The sequence below is a fragment of the Haliaeetus leucocephalus genome, unplaced genomic scaffold (assembly GCF_000737465.1).
Source record: "Haliaeetus leucocephalus isolate CR32 unplaced genomic scaffold, Haliaeetus_leucocephalus-4.0 Scaffold317, whole genome shotgun sequence".
NCBI classification, from domain to species: domain Eukaryota; kingdom Metazoa; phylum Chordata; class Aves; order Accipitriformes; family Accipitridae; genus Haliaeetus; species Haliaeetus leucocephalus.
Genome location: NW_010972753.1, coordinates 379,453 through 404,524, shown reverse-complemented (window position 1 = coordinate 404,524; position 25,072 = coordinate 379,453). Strand labels below are relative to the sequence as shown.

The 25,072-nt window shown below is 36.8% G+C and overlaps 1 protein-coding gene across 1 annotated transcript in view; it reads right to left on the bottom strand.

Moving 5' to 3' along the window:
* The window catches only part of CDKL5 (cyclin-dependent kinase-like 5), a 78,274-nt gene that overhangs the window by 10,899 nt on the left and 42,303 nt on the right, over window positions 1-25,072 (bottom strand). Inside the window, 7 exon segments of the mRNA XM_010571256.1 lie at window positions 5,090-5,213; window positions 7,290-7,397; window positions 7,667-7,766; window positions 10,904-11,861; window positions 14,203-14,363; window positions 16,033-16,113; window positions 20,579-20,768. Of these exon segments, the coding sequence (XP_010569558.1) occupies window positions 5,090-5,213; window positions 7,290-7,397; window positions 7,667-7,766; window positions 10,904-11,861; window positions 14,203-14,363; window positions 16,033-16,113; window positions 20,579-20,768 (1,722 nt within the window).

Sequence of the window (25,072 nt, the reverse complement as noted above, 5' to 3'; positions counted from 1 at the left end):
ACTGAGATATTTTAGGCATCCCAAAAGATGATTTTTCAGACAATGGACAGTACAGGAAAAAATTAGGATTATCAGAAAAAATCTGTATGGTACCATCACTCAGTGCTAAACTCTTACAATGTAACTGCAAGTATCTTGGTATTTTGCATAACACTTCAGCTCTTGAAAGCGAACAGTTACACCAGGATCTGTTACGCAGTGCCTCTTTTACTAGCAGGTAAGACTAGCCCTAGAGAAGAGCCCCGACTCAAGAGAGCTCACCCTCAAGCAGAAACCAAAGGCAATATGTGTTCTTTGTTATTTTATCTTTGTGTGCCTTTTGCTTGCTTAGGACATATAATGTAAATCACATTAGTTATTCTGGTCTTAGACACTTGGAAAAAGCATAGGTATATACAGAAATTCTGTGATTATCACTAGCATTTATTGCCCCTGGCAGGCAAAGTATCCAACTTCATGCAGGTACAATGGGGCATAGCAGCAAACATGCATGGGGCAAGCAAGCTGATGTGTTTTAATATTAACTAAAAAGAATAAATAGGAAGCATGCTGTCATAGATAGATTCCTATTGCAGACAGCTCTTTTGGGGAGACAATTCTTCACGCTTGTTTCAGTTATTCTTCAGCAACCCTAATCTCAGCAGGCAGCCTGGCTTGGAAATCCTATTTAACTGCCAGTATACTACTCCCTTTACTGAACCGCTCACAATTACACAAGTAAGATTTTGGTCTAATGGAGGAGTTACTGAAACGTCTGAAGTTTTCTGTGGAAGTTAAATGAACAAACAATAATTCTACAAGTTAGCTTTTGGTTTTACTTAAAAGTAAAACCCTTGGCAGTTATAGAGTTACCATAAATGAAGGCAAGAAAATGTCAGAAACTAACGAAGCACCTCAAATAAATGGTTTACTTAAGGTAAGAATCACAATCCCACAAGCTGAAGTCCACACTAAAACTTCTTGGTCTAAAAGCCTGGCATTGAAAGCTTAAAAATCAGAGATCAAATTTGAACTTTGCTTGGAGCTGCAAAATTTTTTTTTTTTCCCCCCAATGTAGAAAAGGAGGATTTATTAACTGGAATAAACCCCAGATCTACTATCATATATACAAAATACCACCCAGAAGCCACTAAAGCCACTAGGTCACCCGAGGTTGTGGCATCACCAAAAAAAGTATACATATAAAAGTATACATACACACATAGGTTTTACACCCCTCTGGTATTGTTCAACATCAGTAACCATAAAAATTTGGAAGTGGTCGGTTTCGTAAACTTCTAAAGCATATACTTCACTAGGCTTATTTTTTGGACAGAATATTGATGACTACAAATTCTGGAAAGCTTCCTTGCAAATTACATTAGGGTGCATCATCTAAGTTTTAGTACAAAACAAAACCACTGATGATGAGGGAAGAAGGGTCATGGAAGAGGCACTGGTTACTAAAAGAGACTAGGGAGGCTCATATGTTGCCAAATAGATGAATAAAGCAAACACACTGGATGACAATGCATATGCAACTGTCTTGTGCAGGAAATGTCAGAGGGAAAGCTATACCATTAGGAAGGTGAACATCTTCAAGCTATGCAGAGCAGATTCTTAAACCTTCAACCAGTGTAACACACACAGGTGATTTTTGAGCAAGTTACAAATTTGAAATTTCCTGATATTTTTTACAAATTCAAGAATTCTGTAAGTATGGAAAGTATTTACAATGCAGCAACAGTTGTACTGCAGACACAGCTGAAGAAGCTTTAAAATAGCTTGCTCAGATACTGGCAACCTTCTAGTTTCAGGAACATTAAGTGTGACTACATTGTTACACTGATGCTGAAACAGCGATATCATAGTCAGTCATGTCATGTTTACAATATACTGTATTGTTTTGGAGTCTTGACAGTTAATGGTATATAGATAATTGTAAGCCTTTGACAATCCTAGGAATAGGATGTTCTTTCTTTTGTCTTCTTGAATGACAGAGAGACTTTGTGTGTGTTTAGATATATTATATACATATAAAAATAATAATGAATATTACATATTTCCCCTTTTTATTATTTTTGCAGGAAGGTATGACATATGCTAGAGAGGATATGACAAGTTGTCATAGAATGAATACATTTATATGGACATAAAAGGTCTAAACAACAAAGCTTTCCAGAAGCCCCCTAATATCGTGTAAACAATCAATGCAAACAGTTCCAATATGATGTGAGGTAAAAGTACTGCATGTTGGGAGTGTATTCTAAAGAGATATTTAGAACTATAACAGTGATAAAGATACCTCAGGCCAACATTTTGGCAAACTGGCAGAACAAGGTTAAGCATCGTGCCTATACCTACCGATTTTGCCCAGCTTAAGACAAAGCTCGTACAGGTGAAGAGAATAAAACACCTACTCTTGTATCAAAAAGGAAAAATTGAGCAAGTTCAAGACCATTTACAGGAAATTAAACTCTGGCAAAAAAAAGATTTTCTAGAAGGATGAAAAATTTGCCTTTTTTCAAAGCAAACTGTCTAAAGTTCAGAAGCGATCTAGTAATTTAAGAGTAAAACCTGATGACAAAAAGTCGAGTTTATAACATCTTTATTTAAAGAGGCAGGACAGTGGGGACAGAGTGAAGAAATGCACACAAAGACAAGGGAACATCTGTGACAATTCAGTCTAGCAAACATTCACAAATCTTTGACAGAAGAAAGGCAACACAGAGCAATAGTATGAGAGAAGCAATAATTTACAGTAGTGGCAAGTCCAGGTGGAATACATGTCACTCATAATTAGAGATGAATTGTCATGTACCAGTTATCTATGTCAGTCAAACATCAAATATTTACTTCACCATAAAATTGATGTAAGCAGAATCACATTCCATTAGAGCTTTCAACATTTTCATAAGTGTTTACACAACTTCTATACAGAAAATTAAGTAGAGGAACATAGACTCTACATCACTGAGAAATCTGATTAAGCTGCATTTATGGCACAGAACAATTTTGCAACAACATTAGACCATTGCCAGGACAACTTGCACAGAGTTAACATGTAGAGCTGGGCAGGAAACATTTCAGGAAAATAGGGAGTAGGAAAAGCAAAGAGAAAGAGAAACGCATGCCAAAATAGCAGTAACTTGATGTTGTGGGCACTGCCATTCCTCCCATTTCATAAGAAGAAATGCTTATTCTTCTGTGGGTTCTTCTCTCAAAGGAGCTGTTCCACTTTGTGAAACTATTTGAGTACATTAACTGGAACAAGGACTTAAATCTAACTGCCTCAAAGTTAATGAAGGGCCTTATTCACTGGGCCATATTCAGCATCTCTGTGGTCCTTTCACTATTTCAACAAGATGAAACAGCTTCAAGAGAATATATTGAGGGAAACAGAGAATGTGCTCCAGAATAACCTCTAACTTCTGGTTCAGGGCGTTCACTCGTTAGATCTAAGATCTTGGTTCAAGCCTCTGGTTTAAATAATGAAGAACAAAGGCCCTGCACTTGAGTTCCTCGCATTCCAAAAAATAATGCTGCCCCCAGAATATTTGTTATTTTGAGTGTATCTCTGGTTTTGACTGGCAATTCCATCCTGGAACTGAAGAATCTTCCCAGTAAAAGGTTAGTGGATGTCAGTCTGTTCCTTTGAAAAGTTTTAGTTTCGATAATTTGGCATTGTAAGCGAGAAAAATACTTAAGTCAAAAAAATTCCCAACCAGCTCTAATAACATATGCTATTATTTCAGTTCAGAGTTAAAATAACATTACGTGTTTCTTTGCAGTGACCACATAATAAAAGCTAATATATTGGCGAATGATATATAAAGCAAAACAAGATTCCAGTAGGCTTATGTTATATGCAAGATAGAAAGATTCAGATATGAAGGACAACAAAATAAGTAAACGGATTCAACAGTAGGAATAAATACCTTCTTTAGCCACATAAGTCACAACATAAGTACCATATTTTTACATAAGTGACCGGATTCCTCAGCTAACTTCCACAAAATGGATGTAGGTGGAGCTACTGAAGGACAGGAAGCAGACACTAGTGAATCAGAGCAGGTGACAAGGGTTCTGGAGTAAACATCTATTACTGACATGGGTATATAACCTGAACACAAGCTGAAATACCATTTGTTTCTCTTCACACCCCCCGCCCCCTTCTTTTTTAAGCAGATAATTCACAGGTTGTTCACGTGGAAACACATTAAGTCAACAAAACACTGCAACAGTTCTTTAGATAGCATGATTTTATCGCACTTTCAGAGAGCAGTGTTTCAGATAGTGGTACAAAGCACAGTTGAACCACGCGAATGCATACAGTCCAACCCTCCCACCAATCCTTTGAAGCACCATTTGTTTATTTTTATTCAGTGTACTTTATTGTGATTGAACAAAGTAGAAGATTAAGAGTATTTTGAAGCTGAACAGCTCTGAGCGCAACAAAATTAAGATATTTTCCTTTAAGTCCTGCACAGCTATGCACATGCTGTCATTCTATTAGCATAATTATAGTTAATTGTTCTATGTTATATAATGGAGCCATGTGATGCTTTTAATCTTTCAAAATCAATATACACCACTAAGATGTTGCTTAGTCCATTTTCCCATAGGACATACTCATTTCCTTCTGTGGTGCACAAGTGAAAAGAGCAGCAGTCCCCATTGCAGGGTGAATATTATATTCTTCATTAATACAGTCCTATTTTATATATGGAAACATGCATTTTGATATTTTTCCCGTTTGTCTGACAACTCATGCTTCTGGAATCCACAGATGAAGCTATGGCCTTGCTATCCATACTATATACACACAAGCACTTTGTATTATCTTTAACTGAAGATTAATAGCGGAAAAAAATTAGGAAAGACTGGACAAAAGTATAGAATCTTTAATGCGTTCAGTGTGATGGTGTAACGAAGTATTTCTTGCTGCCCAAAAGGGGACAGAAAGCATGCAATGCTAAGTCAGTACAGTCACAGGAAGCAACTAAGCATATATAGACAACTGCAAATTTTGAGAAAAACTTTTCCCTCTTGTTAAAAATCCCTTTGTTTCCCTGCCATTCTCTACACATCTGTGTAAATAACAACTCACCAGGTATCAAAGGTGGTTTGTCTCTTTGAGTGGTTTGCCACCGTGCTGCTGTCTGCTGGTAACACAGAGGCTCTGTTTGACACATTGTTTTCTATGTAGGTACTCTCTGGACGCGGAGATGGAACTGAACAGAGAAATAGCAAACAACGTATACTTAGCTCTGCCAAAAATCCCATCTTTCAGTTGTCTACTTCCTCTCTACCTCTTTTACAGAAAGAAGAGAGTGAAGACAGCTGTACTTTATGTATGTCTGAAAAAAAGCATACTTTTTTTACAGTTGGGAAAGCTGTTGTTTTGTGATACTTGCAAGGTAGCATCAGTTGTAATATGAGACCATTATCAGAACTTGACTAAGTTGTTAACTAGATTTGAGAACACTTTTATATGTATGGAGCCACAACTGCAATCGATATTTAAAAACAGGAAACAGAATAAAAGGTTGGCATACTGTTATTAAAGACACAAAATACTACAGGTTACACTTTGTCTCCACTTAGACCTTAAAAAAAGTAGTACCCACCCTGAAAAAAATTATTTTGGATTTTAATATAACTAAGAGACTACTCACTAAAAATGAAAGGATCAAAATCAGATATTATGTATTTTTCAAACACACATACTGTGGTTTTGAAAATAGGTTATGCATACTTAGAACATAACTTTATTAGAATTATGAATATCATCAGAAATACATGCACTGGATTAAAAATTGATTGACACTAGTTGCAGCATTACTGCACCATCACACTATACCATCTATCAAAATTGAATCTGTAAGTTTTTGTTCAAGCTGTAGTACAAAAGTACATGCTAATAACCTTTGTATTAAGTCAGTACTTAAGAATTGCATAAATATGAATTTACTTTTTTCATAGTAGCTTTTTCTTTCAATAGTTTTTGCATATACTCTTATCAATGTATTATTTAAATATAGTATCATTTTTCCAAAGCAATAATTAAGTCTGTGAACTAAAATACATGTGTTTCATAGATACAGGTAAAGAGGAAGAAACCTCTAGTTTATAATAAGGAAATGAATAAACCCCAGAAAGTCGTTCTTCCTTGGAATGTCTGTTTTACTACGTATAAAAAAGAAGGATAATCCATGTCCAATTTTAGGAGTGTTTTAAGGATTAATAGAAGCAATTCAGGACTGCGGATCCTTAAGGATTCTCTGTTGCATGTGCTATAAAACCTTACACTCAAAAGCATTGCTCAAAACAGTACAAGCTTTAATATTGCTCACAGGTTTTAATATTGCAATGGACACTTGCAAGGATTGGCAGATTTTAACATGTCTGAATCAGGTCATCAGCCAACTGATCAACCTGAAGAGGATCAGAGGGAGATTTGTGACTCTACTTAAGGTTATTAGGTGACTCATAATCGAATTTTAGCTGATTGGGACTTCTTAAGGTTCAGGGGAGCCACACAAGCCTCCTAACACTTGCAGGACAGTAATTAGCTTCTTTATCATCCTTGTCTTTTTCAAAAGGATTACCCAGGTTTAGCCATGAGGCAGCTGCTCAGAAATCACCATCTTTTGTGTACCATAATAGAAAAATACCTATTTGTGTGTATTTATACAGACACACACACGTATATATACATACATATATATGCACATACACAGTCCCTTTTTATTATTTATTCTGAACTGGGATTATTGTAAGCATGCTCTTGCTTGTAGGAAACCCTGATCTTTAGTAAGTCTGAACAAAAGAAATGAACATAGGTTTCGAGCAATGAAAAACTAGCATTACAGTTCCATGCACCACAGTATCTGAAATAGAACAGTAAGTATGTCAATGTGTTACAAGTACAAAGGTGTTTAGATATAGTGTTAGTAAGAATTTAAAATACAAATTAAAAGCATTAATAGACTGCTTACTCTGGTAATATTAAATCATTTTGTTCAACTCCCCCTGATAAATTATCTTCTGCTTTACAAGCTACTGCATTGGATATACTTGTCAATCAAAGTGTGTTACCATTTGCAAATAAATAATATGATAGTTACCTGTAGTAACTAATACAGTTACTAGCAGGTCAACCCAGTCTCTGAAAGTGGGGTAACAATTCTTTTTCCAATAACCTATTTTAGTTGTTCATGTCAGTTCTTTGTAACCATTTCTACTACTTAATTTATATTCCATTTTAAAATTCTTGTTTAATTTTGAAATATCCACCATAAAATTACCTCTGTAAAAGCTGCCAACTCTTCTTGGAACAGGGTCATTATACAGAATTCTATTTTCCTTAGTAGATGCTCCATCTTCTGTGTGTGGATCATGATATGCTCCACCCTAAACAAAAGAACAATCAACCACTTAAAATGAAAGCTTATAAACTGATTTTGCAGTTTTTAACCAACACACACAAGCAAGAAACCCTGAACTTAACCACACACAATTTTCTTTTCATGTTATTAATAACTGCCAATATCAAATCACAGACTATCTAATCAATAATTATTTGGTTTTGCTGCTTGCTTGCTTTTTCCAAAATGACAAAACTGGCATGAACAAATTTTGCCTCTTAGTTGTAATTTCAGACATGAGCATGACTCAGACCCCTCAGATTTTTGGCGTGAATGAAATGCAGTTGTAACATCTCTGGAGGAATTTTTTAATGGAGGCCTTGTTCAATTAATTTCTGATGGAATCAGGTCACTCTGCTACTGGCAAATTTTAAAAAGCAAACATGAAGTGCATATAAGTTGTGATAAATGCAAGACCAAAGCACTACCTCTTACCAGCTGTTACACAGTAGTACCTAGAGGTATCAACAGGCATAAAATCTACTGTATGCAAAATAAGAGGTAGTCCCTGAACTAAGACATCTATAAGTTAACTATTTAAGTCAGGAGAGCAAAAAGAATATCATTACCTCTAATTTAGTCTATCTTCCTGAATACAGTACTTCCTAGATGTACTTCAGCAAAAGCTTAAGTAAGCCGTTAGAAACGCCCATATGCATGTAATTTGCCACCAAATATGACTTAACCCCACTTTTAAATGAACAAGATGCTGCAATTTTTCCTGCAGTATGGACCAACCAGATAAAATTCAATGCTGTCTACAAGACCCCACAGGAAACTGTATTAAATTCATATAGGGTTTTCAAATCTAGAATGTCCAGGAAGGACAAAGTTTAAAAAAACAAAACCACAAAAAAACCCAACCAAAACTAAAAATTGGGATTTCTATTCACTCTATGAGTGATTTGCAGACTCTGTTCTGCCTTTTATTAATGAAGATCTGGCCTCATTGTCACAGAAAAAACAACCCTTGAAACTGTGCCAAGACAACAAGTGCAGCTAAACCAATGCTTTAAATCACAGTTTGATTCTTCTAAAATTTACAAGAGGCTGAAGCATTTGATTAAATTACTGCTTGTGTAAGACATCCCTTTGTCAGCAGTTGAGTTACAAATATGAGACAGTAATAGCAACTTGTACTTGATTTTCTTCTGCTTGCCCCTTTTTGTGTACATTTAATTTAAAACTAAAAAGAACCCTTAAAACAAAAGTGTTGTACTGAGACTTGAAAAGCCCCAAAACTAATGCTGAATGCAAGTCTTTTTTTCTTTAAAGTAAGATTTAAAGCCTGGCAAACAAAGAATGTTTTTCTTTAAAAAGACTTGGTAGAGCTGAAGAGAAAATCAATGAGAAACTAGAAACAGGGACGTGAGGAAACTTCACAAAGTATGAGCAGAGAGAGAACCAGTAGAATTGATTGGGAAAAAAATAACAGGAAAACAATAAAGAATCTTTGAGAGCACTAGTGTTATTCCTGATTTTTTTATTTCAGTAATCCTGAAGAAAGTGAAATTTTCTGATTTCTAATGCAGAATATGTGTGGGGAGGGAGGAGAGATAGGAAGGAGCCAAAGAATCACTTTTTTGTGAAAATGCCTTTATGAGGCATAAGAAGATTGACAATTTAATTCTGATTTGTTATTGACATTAGTATAAACAAACAAAAACAGCTTTATGTTTTTAAAGACTTGCCACCCATTTCAGAAGAGTATTTTTCCTTTCAGACTTCTGATGGTTGAAATACAGATTTAAGAGCATTAATTGAAGGCTTAAGTTTAAAACCACTGACCATAAGAGATAAAGGCAAGTCCTTTACAAAAGATTAGGAATTCCAAAGCAAATGAAAATGAACAAAAACATAAGCATTAAGATACACATTAATTCTTCTAAAATAAAAATTTGTCAACCAATTGTCAAAAGACAAAGAATGATCTGATAAAAACAATCTGCCTCTACACAATATGAAAAAAATTAAAATTACGTATCAAATTAATATCTGCTACATAATGCAGAAAAAGATCCTAATGCACTGAAGAATACAAGGTAGCAAGAGTTTTTATTATCAAAAACTCAAATGTTGGTGTTATCACCCTTCTACAGTAACATCCTGAAGAATAAGTAACATTTAACTTGACTGAAATGAGAGAGAAAAATGACTACACCAAGAAAAAAAACCAGCTGGTTTTGAAATGGAGCTGCTGTAATCCCTTCTAAGTAGGTTTTTTTTGGTTGTTTTTTTTTTGTTTTGTTTTTAAATTACATTGTATTTCTCCTATCTTGATGAGATCTTTCCTCATGTGTGAGTACACATAGTCCTGAATGGAGGAGATGTGGTGAGTACAGAAAAATGTATTATGCCTTTTTTTTCCTACTGGACTGAAGAGGCAACCACTACTTGAAACTCTTTTTTATGGTACTTGTAGACCACTATCAAGTCAGCTACCCATATTTCTTACATAAAGTAAGTAGCCAGATTTTTTTAGTCTCTCACAGTAAAGCATAATTTTTAGACCTTAAATAATATTTGCAGCTCTGACTTCCTTCAATTTGACAACAAATCTAAACTAGACGTTCTGTCCTTAGAAGTCACTTTATCACAGATGTACATATATAGAAACAAACACTCATTTTTGTAGTTCTCTCTCCGCACCATTTTGCTCCAATTTGGATCAATGATACATCAATTTAAAGATTTGGGGACAAATGCAGTCATCTTTACGCATCTGATGAGTAAGAGCAGATAATTCGGAAGCATTGTGTAAGGAATGTAAATAACACCAGAACTAGCCCCTCCACTACTCATTAAATAATGCTCACAGTAAAACACAACAAGGTATCTAGTGACAGTAATCACTGTAAGGAGTCAATTTACCAGTGGCTTCTCCAACGTAAAATCTCTAGACTACCCCAGTTATTCATCATACTAATCAAGAGAAATATTGCAAATTTTGATGTTCCTCTGGTAAATGATGGCATTTCAGCAATAATGTCCTGCTATAAGGGAGTGAAAAGCTCACTTCTAAAATTAACATTAGCATTCATAACAGAAATACATACAAAAAAGCTAAATAAAACCACAAATGAGAGGGTTAATTAAGCCAGACAATATGATAAAAATGACATGAGACAATGTAACCAAAGATTAGGAACTACTAATGAAATTTTAACTTCAGAGACCAATTTTTCTGTTCTCACATTTCAGTGCTTTAAGAGAATGGTATTCATAGTTCGTTTTTAAAAAATAGGCTCTCATTTTGCTCTTGAAATAGTTAGCCCTTCTGAAAAAAAAAACCCAACATCCCTTGCCTTACAACAGGACAAATAAATAACTGCAAACAAACAGAAGAGAGAAAGCAGGACAATGTCCCCACACGAAGTGAAGAGAGGAAGGTAAGCCTTCCATAATAGGCAATATTTTGAACTAACCCTATTAGTATCTTCCGTACAGTCTTCCCGTGACGAGCCAACAGATCTTGTGAGTGACTTATGCTGCACCTGTGGAGATAACAGTTGCAGGCTGTTTGCTCTGGCTGCCATCCCTTGCCCTATGCTTAAGCCACCCTCTGAGCCCTTTGACCTCACTCTGTCCCGGCTCACATACATCGAGTGTCTATGAGGGCGCTGCTGTGAAGAAAAAGGGCTGGTATAACCTAGACCATAGGAAAAAGATTCATGTGGAGCAGACAGAGAGTGGGAATGGCTTCCATCCATGTGATCTGGCAGTTTTAACTCCTCCATTGTTTTGGAGTGTCTTGTTGACGGTCTTCGGGTGTCCAGGGTACCCTCGCTGCGGTTGTTCCTCCCAGACGGACTGAGCAAAGTTCTATTATCACCGTGTCGGGGAGCAGTTGGACTGGTAGGAGAGTTCAAGTCCATACAGCTGGATGGAAAATACCTGCTGCTGTTCGGTTCTGCAGCCTGGGCCCTGGCCTCAGAAAGGTTGCCCACGGATTTCGAGTCTGTCAGAACCCCATGGCTCTTTGACTTTGTCCGATACGAAGGACTCTTAGAAGACTGTGGGATAGTATCAATATAGCTGTGGCGACTGTGCTTATCGCCGGGTTGCAGTGTCCCAGTTTTGCTTTGAGAAGTTTCCATAAACGAGTGCCGGTTCTGCTGAGACCTGGTGTTAGACTTCAGGTACTTTGTGCCTGAACCATCAGAACTTTTTGGGTCCACATTAAAATCAAATTCTGTTTTTGCCTTTGTTTCCTTTGGGCTGAGAAGATGTGGCATGTTATTGTTGGCTAGATCCTTGTTGCCAGATCCAGGTGTGTTGCTTGGTTTTTTTGCATGCATTGGACTATGTGCAGCTCCAGGAAGGTTTCCATTTAAAAAGCTTTCATTTGCTGGAAGACCTTCTTCTCTTGGCCCGCCAACCCCTAGTGTCTGTATATCCTTGCTGTTTGATCTGTGATGTGACTGCAAAGCAGAACTTTTGCTGGCTTGATTTCTACATTAAAATGCATAAAGAAGCATTAATATACCAGATTACATATTCATGTATTAATAACTTCAACAACAGTACATTCATTTCAGAAAGGAGTTGCCATTTAAGAACACAAAATCTAACTGCAGTAAGATCAAATACTGCCAACTAGGCATCAGAAGCTCCACTAAAATAACAGATTTGCAAGTGTTAGTACATTATTGTTTCTTTCTGGTTATATCCTGATGGACAATCAGCTTTGGTTAATGGATTTTGCTGACAAAAGTGATACAAAATCCAATCATAGAAATCCCAGCGTATATTTACACATTTATGCATATGTGTGAGTAATATATGTGCACATCAATAGTGTAACCACATTACGAAAATTAGCTGTATATCCACTGAAAAAATCTTAAATACGCCTGGCATAACAAAGTCAAGATAGAACAATAAAGCATGTCAGCACTGTCAAACCCCCCCCGATACAATCAATCCTCCAGGCCATCTAATGCATGTCTGATTTGGAGGAGGAGGGGAGGGAAGAGGAGGGGGAAAAGAGGTTATTGTGCTGGTGAAGACATCCAGACGGAGTGGGCCTGAGCTCAGTGCAGTAGAGCAAGCCCTGTAACACCAAACCCCAAACCAGGTCTACCACAGGAACCCCAGCATCCATGGAACTTGGCACTACCCCAGTTCTTGGCACACTAACTCATCCCCAAAGCTGCACCTGAAATGCTCTGCAACCAGATTGACTTGGTGCAGTGCTACTTGGCGATGTCCTTAACCTTTACTCTCCAGCTCTCCTGGTTTTGGGATTACGGGACTGAGATATGAGTTGGTTGTGGAAACACTCAGCCTGAATTTATTTGAGCAGGATTTATTATCTCAGTTTTTCTGGCATAAAAGGAGTTCTGCTCCTGGACTTGTGCTGGCACTGCAAACTAGCTGTGACTGAGTGGTGCTGCAGCTGTACTTGTTAGCCTTGATGGACCTAGGTGGGCTATGAGCAGTTAACTTATTTCTGTATCAAATCTGTGATACAGTAAGTCAGATATATTACTGAGGGTTAAAGTGAGAGCTCACTGTACAGATGAGTCTGTACCTTTGTTGATCTTGCTGATAATTATAATTGGATAATGCTAGCCATTTTCATACCTAGGATTTTTGTACTACCCACTTCCAGTGATTAATTATGTACTCCATTACAGTTTCTAGAAATATAGCAATTTTAATGCCAGTTTAAAATCTTTTTTAGTTAAAAGTAAGCATATTTTTTTAAAAACTTACAGATATAAGGAACCTAGTAATTTTAAATCAAGCAACTAGGCAAGCCTTTTAGACAACAAGTTTCCCATGCATCTAGGTTTTCCTTTCTGATGCTGCATCTCTAATGGTAAAACTTCTATCCTAAAAATCTATAAGGGCAGCTAAAACTTTTCGATGTCTATCTCCAAGAAAGTATAGATTGTAAATGTCATCATCCCAAATCTTAAAATGAGGAGTCAGTTTTTGAATCTCACAAGAAGAGCTAGAGAAAAACATGGCTGGGATTAAAAGCCACTATCATTCTGCATACTCTAGAGGGTGACCTTTAGGAAAGCTTTTGTCAGAGGAATACCATGAGGCTTTTAGTACTGAAGTGTTTTATCCAGCAGTAAACCTGGTTCATTGATGTATTAAAATCAAGCGGCTTCTCTCAAGCTATGTGGGTCCAGCAAGGGAGTCTCTGAGCAAATACACCTTGCTTTAAGTTCAGGTAGACTAGACTTGATTCATAACTGCAACTGCAGACAAAATTCTGTTCATCCCCAATTTGGAGCATGATCAATGCACACAATTTTCAGGACATTTAGCTGCTAAAAATCTGTGTGAATTTTGAACTTTCAACTAGCAAAACCTTGGACGTATTTGCACATGTACAGTAGTGGTAGCATTCCAAAGAAAAGAGCATTCCAAAGAAAAGAGCATTCCTTTGGAATCTCAGGCATTCTCCAAGCCACAAAATTCCTACTGTTGTTCAAGAAAAAGGCTAACTTTTTTTTAAGATGTGTAAGCCACCTTATTTTTCCTTTGTCATATGCAGAAATGGCTTGAACATTGTCTTTGTTTTTTTTTCAAGAAGCATTCAGCCTTATGCAAAAAGTTAGCAAAAGTTTCAGCTTGAATAGCCCTAATACAGTAAAACTGTGTCTACTTCCTTTATTCAGTGAGGCAACATGGAACAGTATATATGTCTAAATGTGCCAAAACAGTCAAATGACTACTTTTCTTTTCTTGTAGATGATGATGTATGTAAGCATGATAGCAACTCACTCATTGGCAGAGCAAATGTCAGTGGTGACGGTGATATGACTACGTTTACCTGTTAGATAATGTGTTGCTGTCTACGTGGTAAGGTTTTCTCTTAGCTGACCGCGAAGGTGAGCTTCCACAGCGATCCAAGAGTCTTTGGGTTTGAAATGAAGGATGGTTCAAACATTGTTCTGTCAAATATCTATCTGCTGGATCTAATTTTAGTAAGTTCTTTGGAAAACAAATCCCAAAGTTGAAATGTTAGTATCTGTATTTGCATCAGCAAAAAATACAACAAAATAAAGAACATTATTGGGATAGTTTTTTAATCTTGAGTTTCTGTGATTTCTGTGATTAGATGTAACTGCTAGAATAATTTCATGTTGCATTAAACTACATATGACACAAAATAAACACATACAAAATCTATGCTCTACTTAAGAGATGGAAGACCTCAGCCTTGCTTATTATCAAATGCTTAATTTCACAATTTTTTAACTTTTAAATCACAACGAAAGGACCCAAAAGACACTGAGATATAACATAAAACATAGGATAAAATGAAAATAAACCCCACCCCAGCACATGTAACAATGGTCTGAAGAATGATCTTGAAATTGCTGTTCTGCAATATATGCTACTACAGCTTGAGCTACAGCTAACTATGATGCCAGAAAAAAAGTTCCTGTGAATTAGAAAAGAGAGGAGAATGTACAATACCAAAACAAGCAATTATATGCACCAAGGTACCTAATTTTGCAGGCTCCATGAAACCAAGATAAAAGCTATGCTGACTCCCTTCATAAGGCAGAGAGAGTAAATGAAAGTGATTTGAACCGGTTGTGTTGAAAAGCGTAGAGCAAATTTGGTGGATTTCTGCTGGCTATATCAATACTGCTAAACGCAAGTAAACACTGAAGTATACCCCTAAGCTGACTACCTCTGGCTTCCAGGACAACTGGTGCAGATGGGCTTGGGACCACACAATTCATTTAGAATTGATTAGCCATATCCATGCTTCATATTTGTCCCAGATCGCCTTTAATTCTTAGGTGGTACCCCTGTGATTCTAAACCTAATTTTTGATGCTATGACTTTTTTTTTCAGCTTGCTGTGGGTGAAATAATGGGTGGGATGTACTGTAGCTTACCACGGTGATGTCTTTATAGTACAATAAATACAACAAAATGTGTTGCATACGCAGGAACATGGCGCAAATGCATAGCACAATGCTTTACAGTGTTTGGCCATTTTGAGGGGAGGCAGCTTCTCCTGATCCCCTGTAAGAAACTATCTCAGGACCACATCCTAGCTTGGCCATGAGTAACTAGCTGACTTGTTCCAAAACAGGACCGAAGAGTAACTTAACATACACACTGTGCAGAGGTGAGTGATAGCAAGCAGATTAAGGGCTCAGGTAAAAAAAAAAAAAAAAAAAAAAAAATTACTGGGCATCAACTTTGTCTTTGACAACTGTCCCATCCTCATGCTTATCCAACAACAAAGGAACAACACCTCAGGTTAGCCTAATACTCTGTGGATTTATCTAAATTTATTATGGGTTGAGAGCTCATACTCAGCACTACTAAGGTAACCTGTGCATCTGAATGTATGTCAGTGTGAATGCATATTGCTACAAACGATGGTGAATCTTTTGTCTGGACTATGTATTGTTTATCAAATCAGTCAAATTTGAACAGCCTCTCCTGGCATTTGCAAGGGGTATTTTCCTGATTCCTAGGAAATATCAAGCTTTGCTACAAACAATGGTGATATGAAAATATCTCAAAAGGAAGTTCACAAGTACTTCTAAGATGTATTGTATTAGGAAACAAAGATAAGTCGTCACTGACATCTTTCCTTACATACTAAAGACAGAAAATAAAATACATTTTCCTACCTTCATAAGATCAAGCAATACACCACTTAAAATTCCCAAGTATCTTCTCTCTAAAGACTGTGGATGATTGACTGCTGGAAACTGTAAAAATAATATAGCATAAATATACTGAGAATGTAAACAAGGTATACATGAATACAATGCTTAAAAAAATAGAAACTACACAGTGAATCAAGGCATGTAATTAATGGGAATCACATGCACTAAAAGAGTTAGTGGCTTATGAAACATTACAAAACATTATAATGAAATAAGTAACTGTTGATGTATGATATACATCTAGTCAACCAAAGAAAGTATTCTGGATTAGTAGAGCAGTCAAGGAACCACTCTCAAATGAGAAATAATCAACTTACATTTATAAATGTGTTTGTGGCATTATGGTTGACAAGAGGTAGGAGGTTTAAAATAGATTCAGAAATAACGTAAGTAATATATATTTAAAAAAAAAAGATTAATAGCAGCAGCTTTGAGAGAATTTGAGAGCACATATACAGTACTAATTAAAAACCAAAGATTAACAGACAATTCAAAAATGTTTTTAGTGAAAAACATCAAAACCCCAAAAGTTTAAGGTTTAGGATAGCTCCTGCAGTCATGCTGCAGTAAGAACTGGCAACACCATGAGAAGTAGCGCACATTGCTGGAGGGCACCTTATGTCAACTAGAGTCTGGACAAAACCCGATGAAAGCAGTATCTGAAACTAGCCCTGCCTAGAAATAACAGGACAGGCACTGATGATTTGAAGAAAGAAAAAATAAAGCACAGAACTGGGTTTTTTTGCTTGCTTTGTAAACAAGGCAAGAGTCAAATAAAATGAAGACGGAATCTTTTCTTTATATCAAATGAAAGAAAACTTGCTCAATATTTCATTGCTATAACATAACATCAAGTACAATGACTTGAAAAGAAACAGATAACAAAGATCCATCTCCAGACCGCGGTACACGTCGAACTGACAGCAAACAAATAGACAAACTGATTTCAGTGAGGTAACTTCAAATTTAAAAACTAAACATATATACCAGTGTATTCAGAATTACAAATTTAAGGCTGGATTTCCAACAGAAGCCTAAAATACCTCATGGATCCAACTTATGCTGATTTTAGAGAAAATTACACATTTGAATACCAGAGAAGCCTCTGGAAAAAAAATGAACCAAACCAAACCAACAATGAGCTAGTCTATAGGCATTAATCACAGTTTCTCCAAAACTAGGTAGCTGAGATCCAGACACTTTGTTAGTAGTTCCCAGAGTTGTGGAATTTGCCTAATACTATGAAAGTGTTTCAGCTGCAGCCTGGCTTGATCCCATCCACATCCTATGTATTTTCTAAAAAGTCCTCTTAAGCTAACACATCAAAGCAAGAATACTGACAATAGGAAGCATGCAGTCTTCTTGTCTACTGGTACATAAAAGCCATCACTGTATGTCCAAATGGGCTCAAGCCATACGTAAAATATACCCACATAAAATACTGAGTTATAGTTAAAAATCACTGAAAATACAAGAAAAAAATAAAATTCAAGTCAGTGATTAAGACAGACAACAGCAACAAAACCATCAAACATGAAGATAAACAAACATTTTATGTGGAATTTTGCTATAGTATAAGAACATATGAGAACTCTATGTTTGGTCTAAAATGTCAATGAGCAGGAAGCCTTAAAGATTTTATTCCTTTACTTTCACTTTTGCATTTTTCAACTCTCACTTACATTTAGGCATTGTTACAGTCGGGTGCATATATTTACACATTCACTTTCCTCAGATTAAATACTAGCTTCAAACCTAAGCTTTAAAGAGCAACCTAGTACAAACACTCATTTCAAAAAATGCAGTTTGTTTGGAAGCAAAATGCATTGCACATGCACTGTATATGCGTGTTAGACACCGTGAATTGCTGGCCATTGTTTGTACTGGCATTACTTTTCATAAATTACATTATGGGAGCTTTGAAGGAAAATGAAAGAACATAGTTTGAATGTGTTTGTTCCTAAATAGTTGCTGTATTTTTCTTTTTACTTTGCTTTCTTTTGAAGTGGTTTACTAATGATTGAGAATTTTTTTTTAAATCCAAGTCTGCTATGTTAATCTTCGATAGTAACTTAAGTGAAGCAAGGCTTCCATGCTTCCTTGGCTTTTTACATGAACCAAATGGCAAAATATTCTTGTCTTCACGTAGAATGACCATCATGAAGAAGATTTTACATCTGGAATGATCAGGGAAGCATGAAAATGTGCCGAAGCCATGCAAAGCAGTAATAAGAGATGGCTATTCACTGGAATTGTTCAGATTCTCCAGCTTATTTGTAACTTATTTGTAGAACAATATTTACAGTCCTACATCACCACTCACATTTTCCATAAAGGCACGAGCCTACTGGTACTTTCTGATCCCATATTATTTTATTTCCTTGGGCCTTCAACATACCATGGATGTTTTCTTCCTCAAAAGGACTGAAAAGAGATCACTAAACACTCCCTAAACCTCAGGAATGCGGAAAACTGTGTGTGTGTATGTGTATATACGTATACATATATAGAGAGAGATGCACAGAGGAAATGAGCAGGAAGAAAAGACAGAAAGTTTGCAAACATGCATCTGTATACATGTCCACGTGGTGCTGGAGTGTTCGTATTGGAATTTTTAAAATCCTGTGCTACAATATGGTAGTACTCACAGTTACAGTAATGTAGAAACTCACAAAGCCTAAACATATGGATAAACAGTTTCTCATCATGGGCTAGTTTCTATCTTGTGAATACCCAGCGCCAGATCCAGCTTGTAAATAGTAACTTGCATGATCACAGCATACCTCCTACCTGCTATGCAACAGAAAATCTTCCACTATTAAGCATTATACTACATTCAGAAAAATGTATTTTTAAGGTTGTCATATGGCATGGAATATTTTTTCCCCATGAATTAACTAATGAATATCACATTCTGAACCAATATTCTTTGTAGTATTTTTCATGTTTAAGCCATTATTCAGACTTTACTTCAGTATTCAAAGACTACTCTCTATTAGAAGGCATATGTCACTGTCATCATCATTCATATCCTGACTTTACAGATGGGACTAAGAAGGCAGCAACACATCTGAGGCCAAATAATAAACCATTGATCCAGGATGAGAACAGACTCATAACTCTCAATGCTGCGCTAATCACATTAGGTCCATCCTGTCTTCTTGAATTACTGTATTTTAAAGCTACAAAACAAATATACTTCATTCTCATCCTAAGATATTACAGAGCATTTATCCAAATAAGATTACACTGCATAACTAGAACTGCTCTAAAATAATGTTGAAGAGGCAGTAATTTATTTTGCTTAAAACTTTTAAAGCATTGCTTTCCTCATAAGGGGTTATAAATTTTTTTAAACAGAAAACCCTATCCAGGCCATTGTTCTAAACAGGAACAAATACAAATAGGACCTTGTAAGAAATGCTCGTCTAATTGTTTTTTTTAAACTCTTCACTGATGGGAGAGTCTACAAACTTCAACAAAAACTCTTAGGAATTAGCTATCCTTGTAGCTAAAATAATTATCCTAACTGCTCAAGCCAACTATTTCTTATAATCATCACCTAAACCCAATTTATGGCAACTTTTAACATGTTTTAACACAAGTAGGTCCCCCTTTTTTTCCCCTTTCTCATTCTCTAAGTTTTCTCTTTTACAGAGTAAAACTCAAACCTCGAGTCTTTAGCATAGACCATGTCTCCCAAAACCTTTGTATGTCTCTTTATAGGATTTTACGCTAATGATTTCAGGCCATTTATCAAGACCATAAATTCACCTTTCTAAGCAACATTCAGTAATAAAAAATGACAACAAAAACTGAATTACAAGGAAACATAAGTACAATCACTGACCAGGTATTGTTAAAGATAACAGAGCTATTACTTATATATTGCTTCTGGGATTTTGCCATATTGCACTTCTCAACTTGAGCAGCTTCTTCACACCAGTGAGTCTCTAGCATTACGTAGTATTGGCAAACCCCTGAAAGGGGAACAACGCTGTCAGTAGGAAGAGCTTTCTTACTCACGTGGCTTACATCAACTCCCCAGGAATGTAAGTTGAAAGGCAAAAAGCTCTTCTGCCATGATAGCAGCATCTATGGCTCAGATTTTTCCAACAGAGTAGCCTGAAGACAGCAGGCATCAATTTTCCACACCCCAAACTGACAGAGCTATGCCACTGAACTTCACAGTGCAAATCTGGCAGGGCAATACTAAGCTGGGGATAAATGCTAACTTGCATGTTAAACAACTCAAAGAAATGAAAGAAAATCTTTAATCAACTTTTAACAGTAAAAACCCCATATTTATAAAACTCAGTACTGGTGTAATGAGAATTTTACTTTGAATTATGTATGTCTTATAATCTACATATCCTGTACTTACACAGAAACACATGCAATAGATAATGCACAACATAAATGAGAAGAACCTTCACAACAAAAATGACAATACTGTAAATACTGTGTGAGTAAATTAAAAAAAAAAAAGAACAAAGCCTTCTCTTACCCGCAAGCCATGGAAGCGTGGGTTGCTATAGAAGAGCTTCATCTGCTCGGCTGGCAGTGGGCCTAGCACCTTCTGAATGGTAAAGAGCTGGTCAATCTCGCTCTCACCAGGAAACAAGGGCTGCCCGTCACTCAGCTCTCCCAGGATACAGCCTACAGACCACATATCCACAGCCTTTCCGTAAGGGGCTCTGTAAAGTGAATGTACAATGTTTTTCAACCACTGACACTGTCTTCTTACTGAGTTGTTTCAGTTTATTGGCCATATTTCCCACAGCTTGCTTCCTTCCAACACAGAAAAATAAACTCTGATGTTAAAGAAACTACCTCAAATACCAAACCCTCTGTTTCTGCCCTGGATTGCCTGATGTATCACTGCTTGAAGAGGCAGGAGAGGAATTCTCAAGTACCCCCCGGGATCTGCTTACCTTTGCAAAAAATCTTACATAGAAGAATAATCTTTTTGACTGCGGAGCAGTTACTCCCAGTTAAACTAGCACTAACTTCCCTTCTCTCGGGGGCTGACTGTGCTCTATTTCTGCATTACATTTCTTTTTCCATTGAACTTAATAGGTGGATAGGCATACTGGGTCTGGCCACTGGGAGAACAGAAATTATAAGAAATCTTTGTTTCAGCATTCATACAGAGAAATTTTCATTAGAGAGAAAACAGAATGCCCCTGAAAACTATTCCTTAAAAAACACAGGTGAGAAAGCAAAGAAAGCATCATAAAGTAAGTAATTCCTGGTTTGGACCAAAGCCACAGGTGGGGTTTTGGGTGGAAACTCTGATGGGTGGTCTCTGTGTGTGCAAACAATTTTGCATGGTGGAGAGGATGGTACCTGCTATTTTAAACCAAAAATGACAAAAGAACCTAGGTCAGCAATGAAGAGGTATAGGGAATTCATCAGAAACAAAACTAAGTGGTGTGTGTGTTACACCAGCAAGGGCTATACCAGCTTTTCTTGAGACTACATACAAGGGTATTTAATGGAAGAAGCAGCAACATGGATACTCCAGTCAGGAGAGACTATGGGCTTGAGGATGATTTGTAAGACATGTAGGACAGAAAATCAGAATGTAGAGAATGTAAATTTGTATGAAAAGAAGAGAGAGGTAGACTACTGCAACATTCAATCTAAAGGCTCGAACACTGAAGAGACACAAAATCCTTTTGGACAGCTTCTGATTTTCACCCTAAGGTTCTGTTCATCGGCAAGCTTGTTTAGCTGTCTACGTCAACTGTGCAACAGCTAATGCATGACATACTTTTGGCTTTTCATTGTTTCTACTACAGACCAAAGCAACTCCTTTTTGGTATGCCTGAGTTCTTGCTTGTTGAATTTGTAAAAAAATTTTGTAAACATCCAACTTATTCCAAGAATCTCTTCTGGATGTTTAGGTTTTGAGCAGAACAACCAGAGAATTCTTCTCATGTCAAAGAAAAAGCATATAAAAAGAATAAAGACTGCAACAAAGATTGAACTGAAAACATATTTCACTGAGTCTCTTCTTTTTGAAACTTGTAATCCAACAACTCAACCTCTGTTTCAAGAGGTTTTTAAGTTACAGCTGGCTTGCCTATTTCTGGAATAAGACAGCACCAGGAGTTGCAGGTGACAAATCCTATCCTAACTTCGCTCCTTCCTTATGCTGATGACTAAAGATGTTTAGAGAGAGAACACCCTCAGACTTAAAGAAAAAAATATCTGACTTTTCCCCATTGATTGATTACTCATGGTTAGTTACTTCCCTTTATGGGGAGGACACTTGGCCAGGGGACCCTGTAACCCCTCTGATGATTTAGTTAGGGGAAGGTGAGAAACCATTTCTAGCTGGACAATAGCCTAAGTGAAACTACTGGCCCACTGAGATGCCTAGTGCAGTAGTCTACAGTACCTAGGACAGCTGAAGTAGGTCACCAAAATTTCAAGAAACATTTGCCTTTCAGAATCTGCCATGAGATACTGCAGTCCTTTCACAAACAACCTTCACAAAAATCAAAGTTTGCCCCATTGGAATAGACTGCTGACAAGGAACCACCAGAGCATGAGCATGCCAAAACTCCTGAAGTACTAGTACTACTACAATGGCTTTGTGGGTTTATAATTCCCTTACTAATCTCGTATAGTGACTACTTGTCGATTTGCTGAGAGACTCAATGTTTGTCCTTTCTGTGGTGCTGCCAGTCCAACCCACCCATTAGATCAGGTCTGAGCGGCAAGGAAGGACTAGTTTTTCTCCATGCTGCGAAAGACAATAGAGACACAAACAGGCTCCAAAGCCAAGGATCTGCTCTTAAGATATTTTGTGCCTCTACTGGAAAACTGAGGCTCTGTAAGCAAAACAGTTTGTGAGAGTGCACCTAAAAAACCTACCTTTTATTATGACAGAAAAACAACCCCATCTTTATTTGCAACCCCTTTAATAGGCAGGTTTCTCCACTGAGATGTGAAATGAGGAAAAGGTTGCTATAGGCTGGGGCATTGGAGAACAAGCTAGGGTTACAACTGAGGAGTGGGCTAAAACTCCTTTGAGGCAGGGACCATTACCCTTCCTTGCTCACGAGAATAAAGGAAGCTGAATTGCAGTTTAAGAAATTTCCACTATTTACTCTGTAGTCAAACAGAAACAAATCAGCAAATACCCATTTCTTAAGACAGTGGCAGAGTAAACTACAACTTTTTTGTTTGAAAAGGCATGCTCAAGACTCCTGTTCAGCTGACTGTCAGGATCAGTCTTGTCAGATCATAACAGGTAAACAATGCAAGAGTGATGTGGCTGGATAGACGAAGAACTCTTAGTGGACAGAGACACCACAAATCAGAAGTACTGTAGTCTATCCCTGCACAAATTAGATTCTCCAAAACATGTTTTCATCTAGTAATTTGGTATGCCTTAAGATCTACTGGCTTTTAGCAGTATTTTGTCATCAAAGGGTACAGACTACTCCACTAACAGTTACCTGAGGCTCTCCAAAGTCAGTAGATTTTGGATGTTCTGTGAATAATTAGGCAGTGGTTTCTTTCCCCTCCTGAAATTTAAGTCTTGAACTTTATTGCAAACCAGAAATCTCTCTGGGACACATTTAAGAAATTGAAAAAGTAAAACTGTATTTGTTAAAATGTATATATTTAATAATCCTGGAAAGACTTTTGAATATTAGATGCTTGTAAAGATTTGGTAAATGCAGGGGAAGGGGGAATGGTAAGATGAGTGTCTGGGAAATAGAACGGGATTGCCAAGAAACAGACATCACTTTGTGCCAGAAAAACTTGGCATTAAAAACATACACCGGCAAAGCTGAAGTCATATGCATTAAGTACACATACCCCCTTCCCTTTCTCTACAAGCTAATCAAACAAATTTAGTCAATTAAACAGACATGATTCTTGCTAAATTTCCTTTGGTAACACAAAACACTTTTGAAAACTGCAGGTGAGATTAATACTATGTCTTTCGTGTCTTTCCTCCTAAATCCTCGTTACTACTATAGACAAAGAGTAAAATGTTGTGTAATGAAAGAGGCCACAGTTGATGCTTTCTTTCCATGTCTTTTTTTATACTTATATATACACATGCACTTTACTAGAAGCTTAATAATAACTGTTTTCTCCAAAATATAAAAAACTGAGCTTTGAGGTTTTTAATGGCAGCTTTAACATCCTATTCTGCACATAACAACACAACTGCCTACCAATTTGATTAAGATTAGCAAGCTCTGGGAATACTGGGATGACTTTATTGACAGAATAATTATTACCTAATGCTTTACCTATTCAGGAAATGTCTAGTTCAGTGTTAATCGAAGCTTCCAACAAACTTGTTTCTCAGCAGCATGAAACATTTTGCTTAAAGAATCTTAGGGGTGACTAGTACTTTTTTGATTCATCCTGTGGCTATCAATTCCTTATTTCTAGAATACATGAATATAAATACAGATATGCTATACATACAGGAATTCTATTCTATGAGAGTGTTCATGTAGTTCAGACTAATGCACTGTTAAACTTGATAGTAATGGGAAGATCACATATAGTAAATTTCCAGTTATTTTTTTCTCTTCCTTTGCCCTTTTGGGTCCTATAAATTTGTTCATATAGGATTTGAAAATCTGTTTAACCTTGTGAGGTAGTAAAACACTTATTTTGCAGATTAATAAGAGTAAAACTAAACTGTCTGGCTGAGGCTACTCATGTAACTACGGCTTTCACAGGCAATGCAACACTAACTTCTAAAGTGCTTTATTAAAATGATTCATACAGCCGCCTTCAATGAATTCTTCCTCACTAGTAAAAAGCTAGCACCATCCTTCTGAGCCACTTCAGCAGTGCTGGTAAAGGGTAACTGGGAATGAAAACCAAATCATAGTTTTGACCCAAAGGATGAAAGAGAACTAGGAGTGTAGTGTGGTGAAAGCTGCACTGCCATTGCTATATGATGTCCACCACAAGGCTGATGGAACATTTCAGGCTACAGGACTGCCATGGAAAT